At 39.1% G+C, this 18,548-nt stretch overlaps 1 protein-coding gene across 3 annotated transcripts in view; it reads right to left on the bottom strand.

The window, feature by feature from the left end:
- Window positions 1-350: 350 nt before the first annotated feature.
- The window catches only part of TNPO3 (transportin 3), an 82,279-nt gene continuing 64,081 nt past the window's right edge, over window positions 351-18,548 (bottom strand). For 2 of the 3 annotated variants that reach the window (XM_027101967.1, XM_027101966.1), the window contains 5 exons: window positions 18,263-18,419; window positions 16,565-16,732; window positions 11,020-11,132; window positions 2,853-2,944; window positions 351-1,554 (listed from right to left, as the gene is read on the bottom strand). In XM_027101967.1, coding sequence (XP_026957768.1) covers window positions 2,884-2,944; window positions 11,020-11,132; window positions 16,565-16,732; window positions 18,263-18,419 — 499 coding nt within the window. In that variant the 3' untranslated portion in view covers window positions 351-1,554; window positions 2,853-2,883. The remainder of the gene's footprint in view (window positions 1,555-2,852; window positions 2,945-11,019; window positions 11,133-16,564; window positions 16,733-18,262; window positions 18,420-18,548) is intronic. The other variant, XM_027101968.1, reaches the window with a different exon arrangement.

Raw genomic sequence — 18,548 nt, 5'->3', positions numbered from 1 at the left:
CAGATAAGTACTCAGTAGGTTAGGAAACAATCTACTTGGGTGCCCACTGTGAAAAGAATATGCTACATTTTGTTTAATATGCCAAGTCACCCAACCTCCTTCCCACTGAGGCCATATGAAAGGACAGAATGTAGCAGGAGGAGTTTTAGGGTAAACCAGAAGAACAGAAGATGCAGAAAGAGCCACTCCCCTGAAATATGAAGTGTCTGGGGCAGTAATGGCAGGGGCCTGAATTTCAAACTCTGTACCCAGATGCCTATTAGAGAACAACTAAGACTATTCACTCAGGAGGTTTAGCCGTACCATTTCAGATCTATGAGGCAGTGAAATGAAGTAAAAACAAACACTGATTAAATTTTTAAAATTTATTGGTTTTTTTTTTGGTTGCTGTTGATTTGTTCTTGTGATGGCTACAACACCAGACAGAACAGTGCCCTAATATCTAATGCCTGTGCAGGGCTGCAACTCCTTTAAAATATTAGGACTTGCTTTGGGCCTCCCTATTCTGCCTCACTCCCCATGAAGTCAAATAATTTCTGCATTTTTTAGTAAACTACAGTTAGCCCTGTAAACACTTTTTTCCATTCTCCCACCCTCTGTTTTCCTCTCTCATGTCTATGGGTGAAAAATTAAATAAAAAAAAAGAAAAAAAATCTTAAAAAAACTACAACTTAGAATATATATTTATATCCCACTCACCCTAATTTTGGCTCTTCTCTCCAAAGACGACGACAACCCAATGTAGGTGGGAAGTGGACTTAAGAGACTGAATAGGGTCAGGATGGGGATATACATGAATTTTGGCCCTGGCAGGTCCTAGTATCATTGATATGACCATGATATAAAACAGAACAGGCTCCTTGCTTATTTCTCCTTGTCTGAAGAATTCTAAAGGTGAGAAGAAAACAGTTGGGACAGTAGGAAAAATTTCTACTAACTTTCATTAAAAGAGGAGAGGGAAAGGGAAAGAAGAGAGGGTGGGAGAGAAGGAAAGGACAAAACAGCAGAAAACCTTAAGAGATGATCCTGACCCTTTCCTTCCAATTGCAGTTATTTAATTCATTTGAATTCCCACCTTCCCTAAGTAAATGTTTTTGTTTCACAGAAAGTTTTGTACTTTTATTTTTCTGTGTGCACACATGCATGTTAGCATGTGTGTGTGTGCGTGTGTGTGTAGGTACGTGTACGTATGTGTGCATGTCATTTGCTACCAGGAGAATGTTTCAGTTCTGATTTCAGTTTAGTTTTCCTTTTTTTTTTTTCTTTTTTATTTCTTTAAAATTATTTTTCCTTTTAGAAACAAGTTCACCAGGAAACCAGCTCACCTCCCACCACGCTGCACAGGCCGCAGCCATCTTTTTTAAACCGCGCTGATTTTCCCTCACACCCCCAAACAGGAACTCCTCAGGATGGCCTTGGAAGGCTGGAGTCTCTCCCTGTCTGGCGGGAGGCCCTGGTGGCGGTGAAGGCCCCTCTGCCACAATGGAGGTTTCTGATTGTGGGACACAGTCTGATTTTTGTTTTCTTCCTGTCTTCTAATTAAAAAAGACATTCCTGACAAAAGAGAGAAGACAGTCAATAACTGTGGTCCAGGAGACAGCAAATACTTCAGAAAGTCAACCTCAAGACAGAAGTTTCTATACTTGCTCAGGCACCTCATTCTGGCCTCCGCTGTAAGAACTCAGTTTAAAAAAAAAAAAAAAAAGAAGTTGGATTTTTTTCACTTGTGATTTTAAAGGAGCTACTGTTTTAATGAAATACCGTCTGTGGTGCTTTTCCAATTCTGAGTGTCCTCAGTGATAATATGTGGGGGTAAAGAGTAAGCCAGCAGGTCCAGGCTGCCCACTCCAAAGCCAACCAGAAAACCTCCATTTAAGTCTTTTGAAGTATTGGGGTTTCATGCAAGATTTTATTTTGAAAGAAGGCTTTGCCTACTAAGAAAAGGTTTAAGAGCCACTGATTTAGACTCTACTATTACAGACACTGCAAAACCTGAGGATCCCAAATGATATCACTACTCATCAAAGAACCAAAGTTTAGAAATAATTTCTGGTATGGTGAGGCATTGCTCAACAGCATCTTCACCCGCAAATTCATTTAATCACAAAACCACCAGTGAGAGGGCTGCACATGCATCGAGAATTGCCTCCAGGGAGAATAAATTCTGCTTAAGACATCAAAGGGTGGGCTTACAGGAGAGATGCCTTTCTTCTTTCAGTCAAGAAACTGGCACCCAGACCCCACCACCCAGTCCTTTCCTTCCTCAGCTAAGCTTCTTGCTTTACTTCAGAATCAGAAGCAAATGGAGAAAACTGATGATTAGGGGCTAGACACAGAGGCTAGCTCTTTTCCTTTACCTCCTGCCTTGGTCAAAAACCTAGCATTTCAGCGTTAAAATTGTAAAAAATGATAAGAACAAGCATCTTTATTTATCAAATCTGAAAGATCAGTTTTAGGAAGGCAGTGCCATGTATCACGGTCTACTTTAGGTCAGCACTGTTTTCACCAAAGTTGCCAGGTTGAAAAATATTCATTTGTTACCACACATACTTACCATGCTAGAAATATCTGTAAAGAGAAGAGGGGAGGAATTTTCTTTTTGAGATATTCTGCAACAATAACTTTCTTATGGGGGTAAAACTGGCATCCAAAAGAAGCTGACAATTATTTGGCTGCCTTGACCCAAGAAAATCAGGCCTGTGCATTTCTCAGCTATGCAGCAGCGTTAAACTGTTAAGTCCTTCCCTGACTCTAGCTATAGTACTAGTCCCATGATGGGCATTAAAAACCTATGCCTATCCCCAAGTACTCCCAACAGCCAGGGGAAAAGCTGGGAACTATATACCACTCACCTGGGTGACAGGCACAGTGCAGGAGTATGAGCTATCGAAACAACCTGGTGAAGTCTCGCAAGGCCCAGCAAACTTGTTTACATTCCTCAGCACTAGAAAAGAAAAGGTAGGTTGGTCCCTGACTGATGAGAAAGATATAATATGTTGAAAAGCAACCACAACCTTGAGGTATACCGAGAACTGTCCCAGCTCTGCTCTCTCCATCATCTCTTGACCCCGCTTTCAATCTTTCTGTAACTCAAGAGTAAATATTAACTATTGTACATGAGAATAATTATAAGCTGTGTGGTTGTTAAAGAGTGGGCGTTGGAGAAACACTGCTTAGGTCTGAATCTTGGTTTCACTGTGTCCTTGAGCAAGTTACCAATCTGCCTCAGTTTCCTCATCCATTATCTACCCCATGATGGTCTGAAGATTAAATCAATTCCTATATGTAAAGTGCTTAGGATAATAGAACAGTGAATAAAATAGTATTTGACAAATGTAGGCTGCTACAACAAGAAAACTTGGCTATTCCCTGGCGGTCCAGTGGTTAAGACTCTGCGCTTCAGACTTCTCTGGTGGCACAGTGGTTAAGAATCCGCCTGCCAATGCAGGGGATGTGGGTTCGAGCCCTGGTCCGGGAAGATTCCACATGCTGCAGAGCAACTAAGCCCGTGCGCCACAACTACTGAGCCTGCGTGCCACAACAAGAGAAGCCACCACAATGAGAAGCCCGCGCATTCAACAAAGAGTAGCTTCTGCTCGCCACAACTAGAGAAAGCCTGCACACAGCAACAAAGACCCAATGCAGCCATAAATAAATAAATAAAATTAAAAAAAAAAAAAAAAAAAGACTCTGTGCTTCCACTGTAAGGGGCACGGGTTCAATCCCTGGTCGGGGAACTAAAATCCCGTGGCCAAAAAACCAACAAAACCTGGTTAAAGTCCTTGACATAAATAAAAGAAAGCCAGAACCCTCAAAGTAAAAAAGCAAGCATATTCACCTAAGGTTGATCATTTTAACTCTATGAGCTGAGCTAACTTAGGTACCCTGGTTCCCTCATTCTTTCCCAAGAGCAGATTTTGTTTATAAAGCCCAGTCCAGAAAGTGAGTCTCAATAAGCGATTTTCTAGTTGAACAGGCTGCTCAAGGTTTCCTCCTGTGGGAGGAGGAGGGAGAGGAGAGAGGAAAGGGTTAAGGCATGAAGAAAGGGAGGAGGAGGAAGCAGGTCTTGGTCCTCAGGCAAGCAATGAGATGCCTAGGTGGCACGAACAGCCCAATATTCATTTGACCCTGTTTTTTCAAAAGCCTTCCTTTATCTAAGATTGTCATCAAGAAACCAGCTGATGCCAGCTTCATTCTTTTTTGTCAGTCTTCATAATAGTTTCTGGTAACTGAACATGAGGCTAAGCTAAAAACAGTGGAAAAGAAAGCACATCCTAATATGCTCACCCTTCTGTGGCCCTCTCTTTGGCTCAGAAAAATTAAGGGAGCACAGCCTATAGCCTAGCATTCAATGTCAGAAGAAAGCTCTCTCTCTTTTTTTTTTTTTCTCTCTCTCTCTTTCTTGTAATGGTTAAAAGTCAGGGAGGGAACCACTAACAGTGATTCAACATAAAAGAAGGTAATAAGAGCTATCTTCTTAAGAGCCTACATCTGGGTTTCCCCAGCTATTATAAGGTCTGAAACATCACTAAGAACCTTGATTTAGACTCTAGGACTTGATTCAACAGAGGCTTTCTTCTAGTCTCCCTCCATCCTAAAAATGTAAGGAAAGTAAAGAAGGTCTTCTAGTTTTATTGTAATTCTGCCATTTGCTCTGTGAATTTAACATGCCTCAATAAAAGCATTACATTTCTCTATTTCCGAATCAATACTGACTATAAGGAGGCAGCCTTGGTGAGTGAGCCCGATCACTCCTGCTTCCCAATGTCACGAAGGTGGAAGATACGTAACCCCAGAGAAGTCACTGTGTGGTGTATTATTATAAGGGACTAAGACGACAGGAAAGAGATAAACTTAGGATAATGCTGGAGACTCAAGATTCTTTTGCTATCTTAATGCCTTACATGTTGTTCAATACTACCCATCTTCAACCAGAAATCGTGGTTAAATCTGGAAGAGAAATGATAACTCCACTCTTAGCCTCTTTCGTAACATGAGAAAAAGTATTGAAACCAAAATTCAAGTACAGGAGAACTGTGGTGAGACATGGTGAAATGAGCGATAGGCCACAATCTCTTGAATCAACTCAGCTTCTGCTCCCAATCCTGTCAGCAACTGCTCTGGTGTCAATCAGCAAATGTTTAACTTAAGTGTCCCTGGTGATTAAGCCCAAAGAAATAGATTTTTAAACAAACAAACAAACAAACCTCCTTAAAAACTAGAACTATTTTCTGTTTCTGCCTCAGTCCTCCCGGCACTTAATATTTCTGGGTTGTTTTTATATTCATTTACACTTATTTATTTATATTCATTCATTCATTCAAAACTGCCACTATTTTTGTAGGTTCTATTTTCTGGCTTCTAGTCCCACCATCCCAATCCCTCCTATACTTTTTTTTAAAAATTAATTTATTTTTTTCAGTACGCGGGCCTCTCACTGTTGTGGCCTCTCCCGTTGCGGAGCACAGGCTCTGGATGCGCAGGCTCAGTGGCCATGGCTCACGGGCCCAGCCGCTCTGCGGCACGTGGGATCCTCCCAGACCGGGGCATGAACCCGTGTCTCCTGCATCGGCAGGCGGACTCTCAACCACTGAGCCACCGGGGAAGTCCTTTTTTTTAAATTTTAAATAATCCAAGTATAGCTGATTTACAATGCTATGCTAGTAATTTATCCCTCCCTGATCCCTTTCCCCTTTGGTAATCATGTTTGTTCTCTATGTCTGTGAGTCTGTTTCTGTTTTGTAATTAAGTTCATTTGTGTCATTAGACTCCACACATAAGTGATATCATATGGTATTTGTCTTTCTCTTTCTGACTTACTTAGTACGATAATCTCTAGGTCTATCCATGTTGCTGCAAATGGCATTATTTCATTCTTTTTTATGGCTGAGTAGTACCCTATTATGTATATATCACATCTTTATCCATTCATCTTTACATGGACATTTAGGTGGCTTCTGTGTCTTGGCTATTGTAAATAGCGCTCCTATGAACTACTGCACTATTGCATGTATTGGGGTGCATGTACCTTTTCGAATTATAGTTTTCTCCAGATATATGCCCAAGAGCCTTCCACTATACTTTTGAGTAATTTTATGGTCACTATTCCTCAAGCCCCGTAATCCTAGTGGTGCGCTGAGAAATGCAGCCCTTGTCATCTGATGTGCATAATGGAGAGTAACCGAGCTCTAACTAATGACTTCAGCAAGAAGACACCCCCATACTGGCCCATTCTAGTGTCAATGCTCCCCATGCATGTCTTTTTCTTGAGATCCTCATGCAAGTGATAGTCACAGAATAAATACCAAGACAGGAAAATGGGAAATGATGGCAAAATTTCTTCTAGACATGATTAGTGGTATTTGGAAAGCAAGAATGATATTTCAGAATGAAAAATTCCAGCTTTCTTCAAGTTAGCCAACTAAAAATGCCAGGAAATTAATTAATTACCAGTACCATTTGAGAAACAGGCTTGGACTTGCTGAAATGACACTGAACCAGTTTACCCTCCCTGCTAGGATGGCAAACAAAGTAGCATGTTGAGGCAGGAGTAACAGGACCTTAAAACCGAAAGGGAGACTGAGTCATGCATGGAACAGAAGGTTCAAGGGCAATACACATACCAGAGAAAGAGAATTACTAAGAGGAGCTGAGCAATCTCAAATCCTTTCTCTAGCACCTCAACATTACCTCTTACTTCTGTTCATTTCCCACCATTATGTCACAGCCTACTACAGGAGGAGCTGCAAAACTTGTTTAGCAGTAAGATCAAGTAGTCCAGGATGGTAAATACCTTATTGCCCCATATCACAGGACAAAGATCACAGATATTTTTGTTCAAAGCAATACATTATTTGGGTTCATTTTCCTAGCCTCAAGATTTTCCTTACACTATAGAATGTCCATGACTTTTATTTCAGACTTACACTTTGTTTCTACCTGTCATATATTAGCCTGGGTGAGGAAATATGAGCTTGGTGGAAACTTATTCCAGAATGTGTGGGAGGTTGCCTTAGAGCTGAAGGAGACATGCTCTAGCTAGTTTTGCAAGTATGTAATGACATTCTGGCAGGTTCTTCTCCAAGGAAAAAGTTAACTGATCACCTACTATGTACCAGATCGTCTTTAAATTTCCACTTGGTATTTCACAATAACCCTATGAGATAGGTATTACTAACCCTATTTTACAGATAAATAAGCTGCAAAGTAACAGTAAGTGGCAAGATTCAAACCTACAGCCTTGACTCTAAGCCCAGTCCTCCTTTGAGGGTTCTCCTCAGGCTCTCATTCGCTCTAATCTAGAGCCAATATGATCCTGCCCTTCTAATGAACAACACTAGATAAAACAGAGCAAAACAGAAGCAGGGAGAAGCAACTGTTATACTTCTTTCCCCTGAGACAGTTTGTAGGTACAATATTACTTCTACTGGGAAGATTCATAGCAAAAAAAGATAAAATAGTTTTTTAAGGTCATCCCAATAAATATATGCCTACCTAGTAGAGGGGAAATCCACTCTTTTGGCAAAATGTGTCATGAAGGCAGTCACATGCTATTTTAAAGTCATGCATGTCACTTGATCTATGGCCCAAAGTCAGTTACTTCCGGGACATGAAGTTAGGCCACTTAGTAAACTACAAAAAGACAGCACTCAAAGATTTGGGATTTTACCATTAACAGAATTATTGGAAACTCTTGGGAATAAGAAAGTAAACCATTTTGGAGAGTGACAAGAAATCAATTCTCAGAAAAAAAGATTAGCATTTAATTTTCTCTCCCTTTTAAAAACTAGGTCTGGGGGCTTCCCTGGTGGCACGGTGTTTGAGAGTCCGCCTGCTGAGGCAGGGGACACGGGTTCGTGCCCCGGTCCGGGAGGATCCCATGTGCCGCGGAGCGGCTGGGGCCGTGAGCCATGGCCTCTGAGCCTGCGCGTCTGGAGCCTGTGCTCCGCAACGGGAGAGGCCACAGCAGTTAGAGGCCCGCGTACAGCAAAAAAAAAAAAAACCCAGAAAACTAGGTCTGGTTTTAATTGTAAAAGCATACCATGCTCATGAAAAAAATGCAAATAGCGCAGGTTATGAAATGAAAAGTTCTAGTTATATATCTTTTCAGAAATTTACTATTCATAATAAAGTAGCTTGCATATATATATATATCACATATAATAGAATAGCTTTTAAAAGTACAAGTTGGTTCATTTACAACAGCATCAAAAAGAATAAAATACTTAAGCTATACAATGTTGCTGAAAGAAATTAAAGATACCAATAAACGGGGCTTCCCTGGTGGCGCAGTGGTTGAGAGTCCACCTGCCGATGCAGGGGACATGGGTTCATGCCCCGGTCCAGGAAGATCCCACATGCCGCAGAGCGGCTAGGCCCGTGAGCCATGGCCACTGAGCCTGTGCTCCGCAACGGAAGAGGCCACAACAGTGAGAGGCCCATGTACCACCAAAAAAAAAAAAAAAAAAAAAGATACCAATAAACGGAAAAACATCTCATGTTCATGCACTGGAAAGCCTAATATTATTAAAGGTGTCAATACTATACAAAGTGATCAGATTCAGTGTAATCCCAATCAAAAATCCTAACGACATTTTTTTGTGGAAATAGAAAAATCTATCCTAAAATTCATATGAACACAGTTCTCCCAGTTGTGCTGGTTTTCACCATGGTCATGCAGTTAGTTACCTTGGCAACGTGTACATTGCTTTTTTGGCTTTTAATGTATAGTCAGTACTATACATTTTCTGTTTTGAGTTTTGTAACTCTGTAGCATTTTAGATAATATCGTGTTTGTACTTTGTTGTGTAGAGTAAAAGGATTGTGTTGAATAAACCTAGGATTAGAGTGAAAAAAAAATTCATATGAAATCTCGAGGGACTGCGAATAGCCAAAATACTCTTGAAAAAGAACAAAGCTGGAGGTCTCAATTTACCAATTTCAAAACTTATTCAAAGCCATAATAATCAAAACAGTACAGGACTGATATAAAGACAGATACATAGACCACTGGGATAGAATAGAGAGCCCAGAAATAAATCCCTTACATATATGGTCAAATGATTTTTCAATAAGGGTACCAAGACCATTCAATGAAAAAAGGACCGTGCAGGGAAAACTGCAAAAGGATGAAGTCAGACCCTTAACATACATCACATACAAAAATTATCTCAAAATGGATCAAAGACATAAATGTAAGACCAAAAGTATAAAACTTTCAGAAGAAAACATAGGGGAAAAGCTTCATGATATTATATTTTGTAATGATTCCTTGACTGTAACACCAAAAGCACAGGCAACAAAAATAAAATAGATATGGAGAAATTAGAACCTTGTGCACCATTGGTGGGAATGCAAAATGGTATAGCTGCTATGGAAAACAGTATGGTGGTTCTGCAAAAAAAATTAAACATAGAACTGCCATGTAATCCAGCAATTCCACTTCTGGGTATATATCCAAAAGAACTGAAAGTGGGGTCTTGAAATGACATTTGTACCCTCATGTTCATGGCAGCATTATTCACAATAGCCAAGAGGCAGAATCAACCAAATGTCCATCAAAGGATGAATGGATAAATAAGATAGTATATATACATACAATGGAGTGTTATTCAGCCTTTGAAAGGAAGGAAATTCTGATACCTGCTACAACATGAGTGAACCTTAAGGACATTATGCTAAATCAGTCACAAAAGGACAAAACTGTATGATTTCACTTATATGAGGTATCTAGAATAGTCAAACTTAGAAAGTAGAACGATGGTTGCTAGGGGCTGGAGGGAGGGAGATATGGGGAGTTGTTTAATAAGTATACTTTCAGTTTTGCAAGACGAAAAAGTTCTGGCGATTAATCCCACAACAATGTGAATGTACTTAACACTACTGAGCAGTTCACTTAAAAATGGTTTTAAAAAAAAGGTTAAGACAGTAAATTTTGCATGTATTTTATCAAAATTAAAAAACATTTTAAGAGCAAGTTGGGTTATACAAAATTGTTATTTTTTTCCCTTTATATCATATATTTTTCTGTATCATCAAATGCATTTTTTTCCTTCTTCTTTTTCACCATTACCAAGCTCACTGCAACAACTCATTCTTGGACCTATAAATCGTTCCACAATTGTATGAATATAAGCCATTGCCTAAAATTTAGTCAAAATTCTAAAGACTCTACATAGAAAAAGGAATATCAGAGGAAGGTAACACACAGTTACAAAATCCAATTTAAGTTGTTGTCATTAATACTATCAAGGACCATAAAAGTCTCATAACTTCTGATTCAGTGATTGCATTTTAAGGAAAATAATCAAAAGAAGGAAAAGGCTAGACATTCAATATTATCCATAATACTGAAAAAATGAAAATTAATAGAGGCACTATAAGGAAATCAATCAACACCTTATAGCTATAAAACTTTAATTAGGAAGACTATGTAGGTATATTTAAAATGTTTATTACGTTTATAGTAAAAAAAAAAAAAAAAACCCACACATGTACAACTTAACATTTTAACTAAGCTGTAAGCAAGCGGCTCATGGGCCTAATGCATCCCAGAGAGATGTTTTGGTTGGCCTGAATTAAATTAGAATATCTTTAGGCACAGCAAAAATTTCCTAATTCACTGCAGTCCACATCACTCTATAATATTTTACAACCAATGCTTCACCTATTCAGACACCTGCATTCTAGACCCCTGAATACAGATAAGAACTGGGAAGGACTTTAAAAAGATACAGACAGATTTCCTGAAGGGTAGTGGGCTGTTCAACGCACTGTTCTTTTGGAAGAACATCAGGATATGTATAATACAATAAAACTGAGGCACACATGTACAGCATGGTGATACTTTCCCCCAGATTGGTTTCCAATGCCAATTTGTGCAATTCAAGGCTAAACAGACACAAAACTTTGAATTTACAAAGACACACAAAAAAATACTCCTGGGTATATCTATAACTAAGTTGGTATAAAAAACAAAGATATTTTTTCTGCATACCCCTGCTGCTGATCATCACTCACCTAGTGACTTGTTTGTGGAAATCTGTAAGTTGTTTGTGTGTCACTGTGACAGCTCCCACGGTTGTCTCCTTTGGCAAACCTTTCAAGGAATTCTCTAACCATCGACAAAAAGTCTGTACAAAGAAGAGGAAGAAGCGTTTTAAAAGAAGGCAGGGCTTACCGAACTGAGATCCTACAGGTGATAACCAAAACCCACAGGTTTTTTCCTTAGTAGCATTAGCTCCCCAAACTTGGAAGCAAGTAAAGGACTTAATAGAAGTACTATTTCTGGCCTTCCAACCCACTGCGGGTTGGAACAGCCTACAAAGGCATGCCTAGACTCCCTTCAAGGGGGCAGCAGGCATCATTTCAGACAGAGCCTTTCAACCTTGGAAATGAAGTCGCTTCTGGATAAAGCTATTGTTCTGTTTCTGTCATTAAACTTATGTAGTATTTTAAAAATTAAACAGCCGCCAGAAAACTGTTGAGCTTAGAGATCGAAGGCAATCCAAAGCAAAAGTTCAGGTACCAGAAAGAGCAGGGACAGAAAGTATAGTAAGTAAACATTTAAAAAGTGCATACACGTAATATGAATACAGAATCTTAAAGATTTTAAGGTCACCTCTCTCAGTAGGGGTCATAGCCAGTCAGTTCCTTTGTGACACCTGCCTGTTCTGTGGGTTAGAAAATTCTTTTTTTTTTGCTCACTCTTATTGCTCTTTTCTTATTTTTCTTTTTTTTTGGCCACACGGCATGCAGGATCTTAGTTCCCTGACTAGGGATGGAACCCATGCCCCTTGCAATGGAAGTGTGGATGGAGTCTTAACCACTGGACCACCAGGGAAGTCCCTCTTGTTACTCTTTAAAACAATTTACTTACATCTGAGTATAGTCTCTTTATATCTTTCATGTGTACAAAAACTGAAGAGGAAGGGGAGTGGGAGCAAACTTAAAAATCAAAATTCTAGAGACTTCCTCTGGGTTCTTATTTTCATTTGAATTGTTATTCTTTGAAAAAGCTCTAATTTTTCTTCATGCCTTTCTTAAGTAGGATGTATGCCTTGGTCACAGTTTTCAGTTGTAAAATAACTTTTTTATACCTAAATTTTTTACATTATGTGTTTTCCCATTGTTAATTTATGAACACAATAGACCAGAGCAAAAGTAAATATTCCACTATAAATGCTTAAAAAGTACTGCATAATTCTCCAAGTGTTGCCCCTTTTGAGTAGAAGACAACATTCTACTCAGACAAAAACAAGCAGAGGCAAACAGCATGAATGAACCCTTAACTGACAAAGCTTTGGCATCCAAAACGACCCATGAGTTAACTATAAGTATCCCCCAAAACAAAAACAGTAAGAAACTAAACTATATTCTGTCAACTAATATTTGACAAAGGAGATGAGAATACCCAATGTAGAAATGACTGCCTTTTCAATAAATAGTGCTGGGATAATTGCATACTCGCATGTAGAAGAAAGAAACTGGACTCATGCCTTTCACCACTCACAAAAAGTAACTCAAAATGGATTAAAGACTAAATGTAAGACCTGAAACCATGAAACTCCCAGAAGAATACAAAGGCCTAAAGCATTCTGACATGGGTCTTGATAATGATTTTTTGGCCGTGACACCTAAAGCACAACCAGCAAAATAAAAATAAACAAGTGAAATTACATCAATCTAAAAGCTTCTGCACAGCAAAAGAAATCATCAACAAAGTAAAAAGACAACCTAAGGAATGGGAAAAAATATTTGCAAACCATATACCTGATAAGAGGTTAGTATCTAAAATACATAAAGAACCCATACCAGTCTAGCAAAAAGCCAAATAACTCAATTAAAAAATGGGCAAAGGACCTCAATAAATGTTTCTCTAAAGAAGAAATACGAAAGGCCAACAGGTACCTGAAAAAAACGCAAATTAAAACTATAAAGAGATATCATCTTAACACCTGTTAGCATGGTCATGATCAAAAAGATAAGAGATAACAAGTGCTGGCGTGGGTATGGAGAAAAGGGAACCCTTGTACACTGTTGGTGGGATTGTAAATTGATACAGCCACCATGGAAAACAGTTCGGAGGATCCTCAAAAAATTAAATATATATACCATATGATCCAGCAATTCTACTTCTGGGATATATCCAAGGGAAACAAAAACACTAACTCGAAAAGATATCTACACCCCATGTTCACAGGAGCATTATTTACAGTAGCCAAGACATGGAAACAACCTAACTGTCCATGGATGGATGAATGGATAAAGAAGTTGCAGTATGTGGTACACACAATGGATATTATTATTCAACCATAAAAAACGAAAAAATCCTGGGCTTCCCTGGTGGCGCAGTGGTTAAGAATCCGCCTGCCAATGCAGGGGACACAGGTTTGAGCCCTGATGCAGGAAGATCCCACATGCCAGAGCAACTAAGCCCATGCACCACAACTACTGAGCCTGTGCTTTAGAGCCTGCAAGCCACAACTACTGAGCCCGCGTGCCACAACTACTGAAGCCCGTGAGCCTAGAGACTGCTCCACAACAAGAGAAGCCACTGCAATGAGAAGCCCGCACACCACAACAAAGAGTAGCCCCCACTCACCGCAGCTAGAGAAAGCCCGCATGCAGCAACGAAGAGCCAACGCAGCCAAATAAATAAATAAATAATAAATTTATTTAAAAAAAAAAAAAAAAACAAGGAAATCCTACCATTTCTGACAAAATGGATGACCTTAAAGGCATTATGGTAAGCAAAATAAGTTAGAGAAAGACAAACACTGTATGATCTCACTTGTATGTGGAATCTAGAAAAACAAAACAAAACTCATAGAAAAAGAAATCAGACTTGTGGTTACCAGAGGCAAAAAGTGGGGGGAGAGAAACTGGAGGCAGTGGTCAAAAGGTCAAACTTCCAGTTATAAGATAAATAAGAACTAGTTAAGTAAGTAAATCCTATGAGTTTTCAACAGGAGAATTTTTTTTCCTTTTTTCCTTCTTTTCTTTTTATTGTGTCCATAGGAGAAGATGAATGTTAGCTGAACCTACTGTGGTAACCATTTCACAATATATGTAAATCAAACCATTATGCTGTATGCCTTAAACTTACACACTGATATAAATCAATTACTTCTCAAAATATTCAAGACAAGAGACAAAGCTGGTACGTCATCTTCTACTGAAGAATCTGTGTTGAACTTTGAAAATGTATGATTGAGAATGTGCTCAAGAATGTTAATTTTCTTCAGACTTATATCCTTAGTTACGATTTCAATCAGTTTATAGCATATAGACAACCTAAATTTATGTAAGAGTTCCTTTACAAAAACTCAGTTTTAAGTTGGTGTTTACAGAAAACCACTTTTTAAAAAAATTTTTAATTTTACATCGGAGTATAGTTGATTAACAATGTTGTGTTAGTTTCAGGTGTACAGCAAAGTGATTCAGTTATACATATACATGTATCTATTCTTTTTCAAATTCTTTTCCAATTTAGGTTATTACAGAATATTGAGTAGAGTTCCCTGTGCTATACAGTAGGTCCTTGTTGGTTATCTATTTTAACAAACACTTTAAAATAATTTAGCAATTCAGTGGGTACACAGTAAACTTAAGAGCACAGGGCTACTTGTTTTCTGTTCCTGCTCCAAATTGCTGCTCTCATTTTCTTCTTTAGCCCTTACCTGTATGCTTACAAATCCAAAATTTTTTGTAAGGTTAAATGTACATAATAAGTTTTTTGTTACCTGGAAACCAAGTATATTTATTTAAAAGTAAGAGTATGGAAATTTTATTTCTCTTATCAATAATGTTTGGAATAAACTTGTTGGTCCCCAGGGGTTCACAGAATACTTTTTAGAAAAACAAAAACTACTACTGTATTAGATTGAAATGGAACAGGTGTCGTGAACAGCCAGCAAGGGAACTACAGGTACTATTCATTCCTGAAGCACTTGAGCTAATGGAAGAACTGCAGAGCTATTTGATGAAACCAAAGCCACACAGAAGCTTCACAGAGTTTGATGAGTAAGAATTAAGGTTCATGGAGGGGACTTCCCTGGTGGTGCTATGGTTAAGACTTCGCACTCCCAATGCAGGGGGCCCAGGTTCTATCCCTGGTCAGGGAACTAGATCCCACATGCATACCGCAACCAAGAGTTTGCATGCTGCAACTAAGGAGCCCGTCTGCCACAACTAAGACCTGGAGCAACCAAATAAATAATTAAAAAAAAAAAAAAGTTAAGGTTCATGGGGCTGTTTCTGAAGTAGAAACCTAGAGAAAATGTTAGAAATCCATTACACATCTACCATCTACCCTACATGTGATTGTGTTTCATTTGAGTGAGCTAACGATAAAGTAATACATATGCCTAAGACAATTTACACTAATCATTGAATTTTGGAGATGAACACACAAATCCAAGACTAGGCAGAACTTTTAGCTTAGTAACATTAGGGTCTGAGAGTGAAAGTCTACTCTTTTTTTGTGAAACTGCTGAAATTGAGGCTAAGAACTGCAATCAGTGATATAAAATAGGAGATAACATTAAGATGTACATGGACTTAAAAGTTATAAGATACTTATGTATCTGGATTTCTGTGGTTCAATCAAGTCAGCTCACGTTAGGTCCAACTGTGTACTTTCCTGAACTGCTTTTATATTAATATTACAAATTATAAACCTCATTTAAAAAAATAATTTACAGGCTATACACTATATGTTACCATTATGCTCAAAACTTTCATGTAGTACACACAACCTGATTTATAATCATGTGGCCCAGTACTAAAATTAGTTGGACATTACTGGATAGCCTAAAAAAAACTTGCATGCTCAGGTGATAAAGAACCTGGTTCAAGAACTGAAACAGGATGTAAATAAATCCAAAGGGGAAACAAATCCAGCTATAGATTGTAGGCTAGTTTTATATGCATATGCCTCCAAATGCTCTGGCTAGATTTATTACCAAGGAACCATATAGTGCTATTTAAGGAACCTGAAATGAATTAACACTTCTTCTTTTTTTTTTTTTTTTTCGGTACGTGGGCCTCTCACTGTTGTGGCGTCTTCCATTGCGGAACACAGGCTCCAGACGCACAGGCTCAGCGGCCATGGCTCACGGGCCCAGCCGCTCCGTGGCATGGGGCATCTTCCCAGACCAGGGCACGAACCCGTGTCCCCTGCATTAGCAGGCGGACTCTCAACCACTGCGCCACCAGGGAAGCCCGAATTAACACTTCTTGAATAACCTGTAATATGGGCATCTCTCACAAGTGAACAAATTTCTCACCGGCCAGCCACATAGCTGAATTCGATGCTTAGTATTCACTTTTGGTAATAAATAAACCCTATGACAGTGACACAAACATATTTTCAAGAACCCTTCTACAGACCCCTTCATTTAACAATTAAACTTAGCAATATACCTAAATCAGGTTCCACGAACATACAACAGGACTGGTTTCAAAGTTATAGTCAGCCTCTCAAGGAACTGTTTAGGACTTGTTAGGGTTAGGGACTAACCCTAACCCTAACCCTTTAAAAAGATTATGAAAACAATCTTACCGGTCTGTCAACCTGCATGATCTCCCAGAGCACTTCGGCCACATCTGGTAGGGTGTATGGGGGGAGACAGAAGCAGCACGTGTGAAGCAGCTGGCTTACAAGTTGCTGTCCAAGCTGGTTCATCACCTGTCCAATCAGTTCTTTCCGTAATTCAAAGTCTTCTTCATGCTGTAAGAAAACAGGAACAGGAAAATTCTAATTTCAACTTTCCAAAGAGGAAGTACTCTTTCCCCTTTAGTCTAGTAATCTCTCTTTCCCGGGGAAGAAAGTATATATAACAGCTGGATTCACAAGGTCCACTAAATGTTCTGTCACCAGGAAGAAAATATTAAGAGTTTAGTTTCAAGGAAATGGGCATGGGCTTCAGCTGAGATTAACCTTAACCCTTAGGTTTTTTTAAGTTTTTTTTTTTTAAATAAATTTATTTATTTTATTTTTGGCTGCATTGGGTCTTCATTGCTGCATGCGGGCTTTCTCTAGTTGCACAGCGACCGGGGGCTTCTCTTTGTTGTGGTGTGCGGGCTTCTCATTGCGGTGGCTTCTCTTGTTGTGGAGCACGGGCTCTAGGCGCGCAAGCCTCAGTAGTTGTGGCACTCGGGCTCTAGAGCGAAGCCTCAGTAGTTGTGGCGCACGAGCTTACTTGCTCCGCGGCATGTGGGATCTTCCCGGACCAGGGCTCGAACCCGTGTCCCCTGCATTGGCAGGCGGATTCTTAACCACTGCGCCACCAGGAAAGCCCAACCCTTAGGTTTTTCATGAATAGAACACAGAAGAGAAACAATGGTTAGAGATTAAGGGTAGCAATTTTCTTAACCTTTTTTTTTCTGTTAAAAAATAATTTAAAGTATCTGTATTTCCTTTTTTAAAAAGTGACTGAAAAAAAGAAGACTTCTATCAGATATCTAATCTCTATCAAAAAAAAACTTACTTATTTTCTTCCTTCTTAGTCTTTGAATACACATATTTCTAATATGTTGGAAAAAAAAAAACTTTTACAGTGCCTTTCACTTCTAGTTATTTTCTTCTTTTCCCTCTCTCTTTTTACTGTCAAAATTCTTCAGTAATTAGCCTAGTCACATACTTAATTCTTCACTGATCTCCCTTACCTTCAATTCTACTCCACATCTAGTCAAACCTACCTTTGAACATTTTGTGAACCACTTTACTACTCCAGCCAAAAAGGTCTCTTAAGTGTCTACTAGTATACTTAGTACTATCCTGACTTTCTCTGATTATAATTTATACCCCAGTTAGATTTTCCTCCCCTCTCCAATCCATCCAAATGGCTCCACTGAGGTCCTTCCTCTTCCAGAAAGTTATCCCAACCTACTTCTTTCCAAAGAGTTTTCCCTCCTCTGATCTCATAGCAATCATGACTTTTATCTCTTATCTGACAATCAAATACTGCCTTGTTGCTGTTGTTTAATTCTTTGTAACTGTATGTACTTCTCTCTTCAATTAGACACCAAATGGCTTGGAAGCAGAGATAATTTCAGACTACTTGATACAGCTTACAACACTTAGTACAGGCTGTCTTAAATCTACTAGTTGATATTTTGGTTACTGAATGATCCACTATGGAATATGCCTACCAACACAGATCAAATAAGGAGATGCTGGTTTTCCCCTAAGGAATGAGAAAGAGATATGAGAAAACAATGAGCTACAAAGTAGAAAGACTACATTGTTCATACTTACATCATTGGCTACCCCTGTGTGGATGAGGTCTCGTAGGAACCTCATGACACTACAGTTGGCATCTCGGTGGTCCAGGGTAGTAGAGGCAATGGCCCATTGTAAGATAGGGATGACAACCTGGCTCCTCAGCAAGGTAACAGGGCTACGCTGAATAAACCTGGTGTGGAAAGACAAGCTAGATAAACGACAGGATTAGGCTATAAAAGCAGCCAGTGTAAAAGGCAAAACTATGGAGACAGAAAAAAGATCAGTGATTGTTAGGGATTGAGGGAGTGGAGGGTAAGGG

The sequence above is a fragment of the Aethalodelphis obliquidens genome, unplaced genomic scaffold (assembly GCF_003676395.1).
Source record: "Aethalodelphis obliquidens isolate GAN/ISIS:26980383/991018 unplaced genomic scaffold, ASM367639v1 scaffold5, whole genome shotgun sequence".
NCBI classification, from domain to species: Eukaryota; Metazoa; Chordata; class Mammalia; order Artiodactyla; family Delphinidae; genus Aethalodelphis; species Aethalodelphis obliquidens.
Note: the sequence above shows the minus strand (reverse complement) of the source record. Positions and strands in the feature narration are given on the sequence as shown.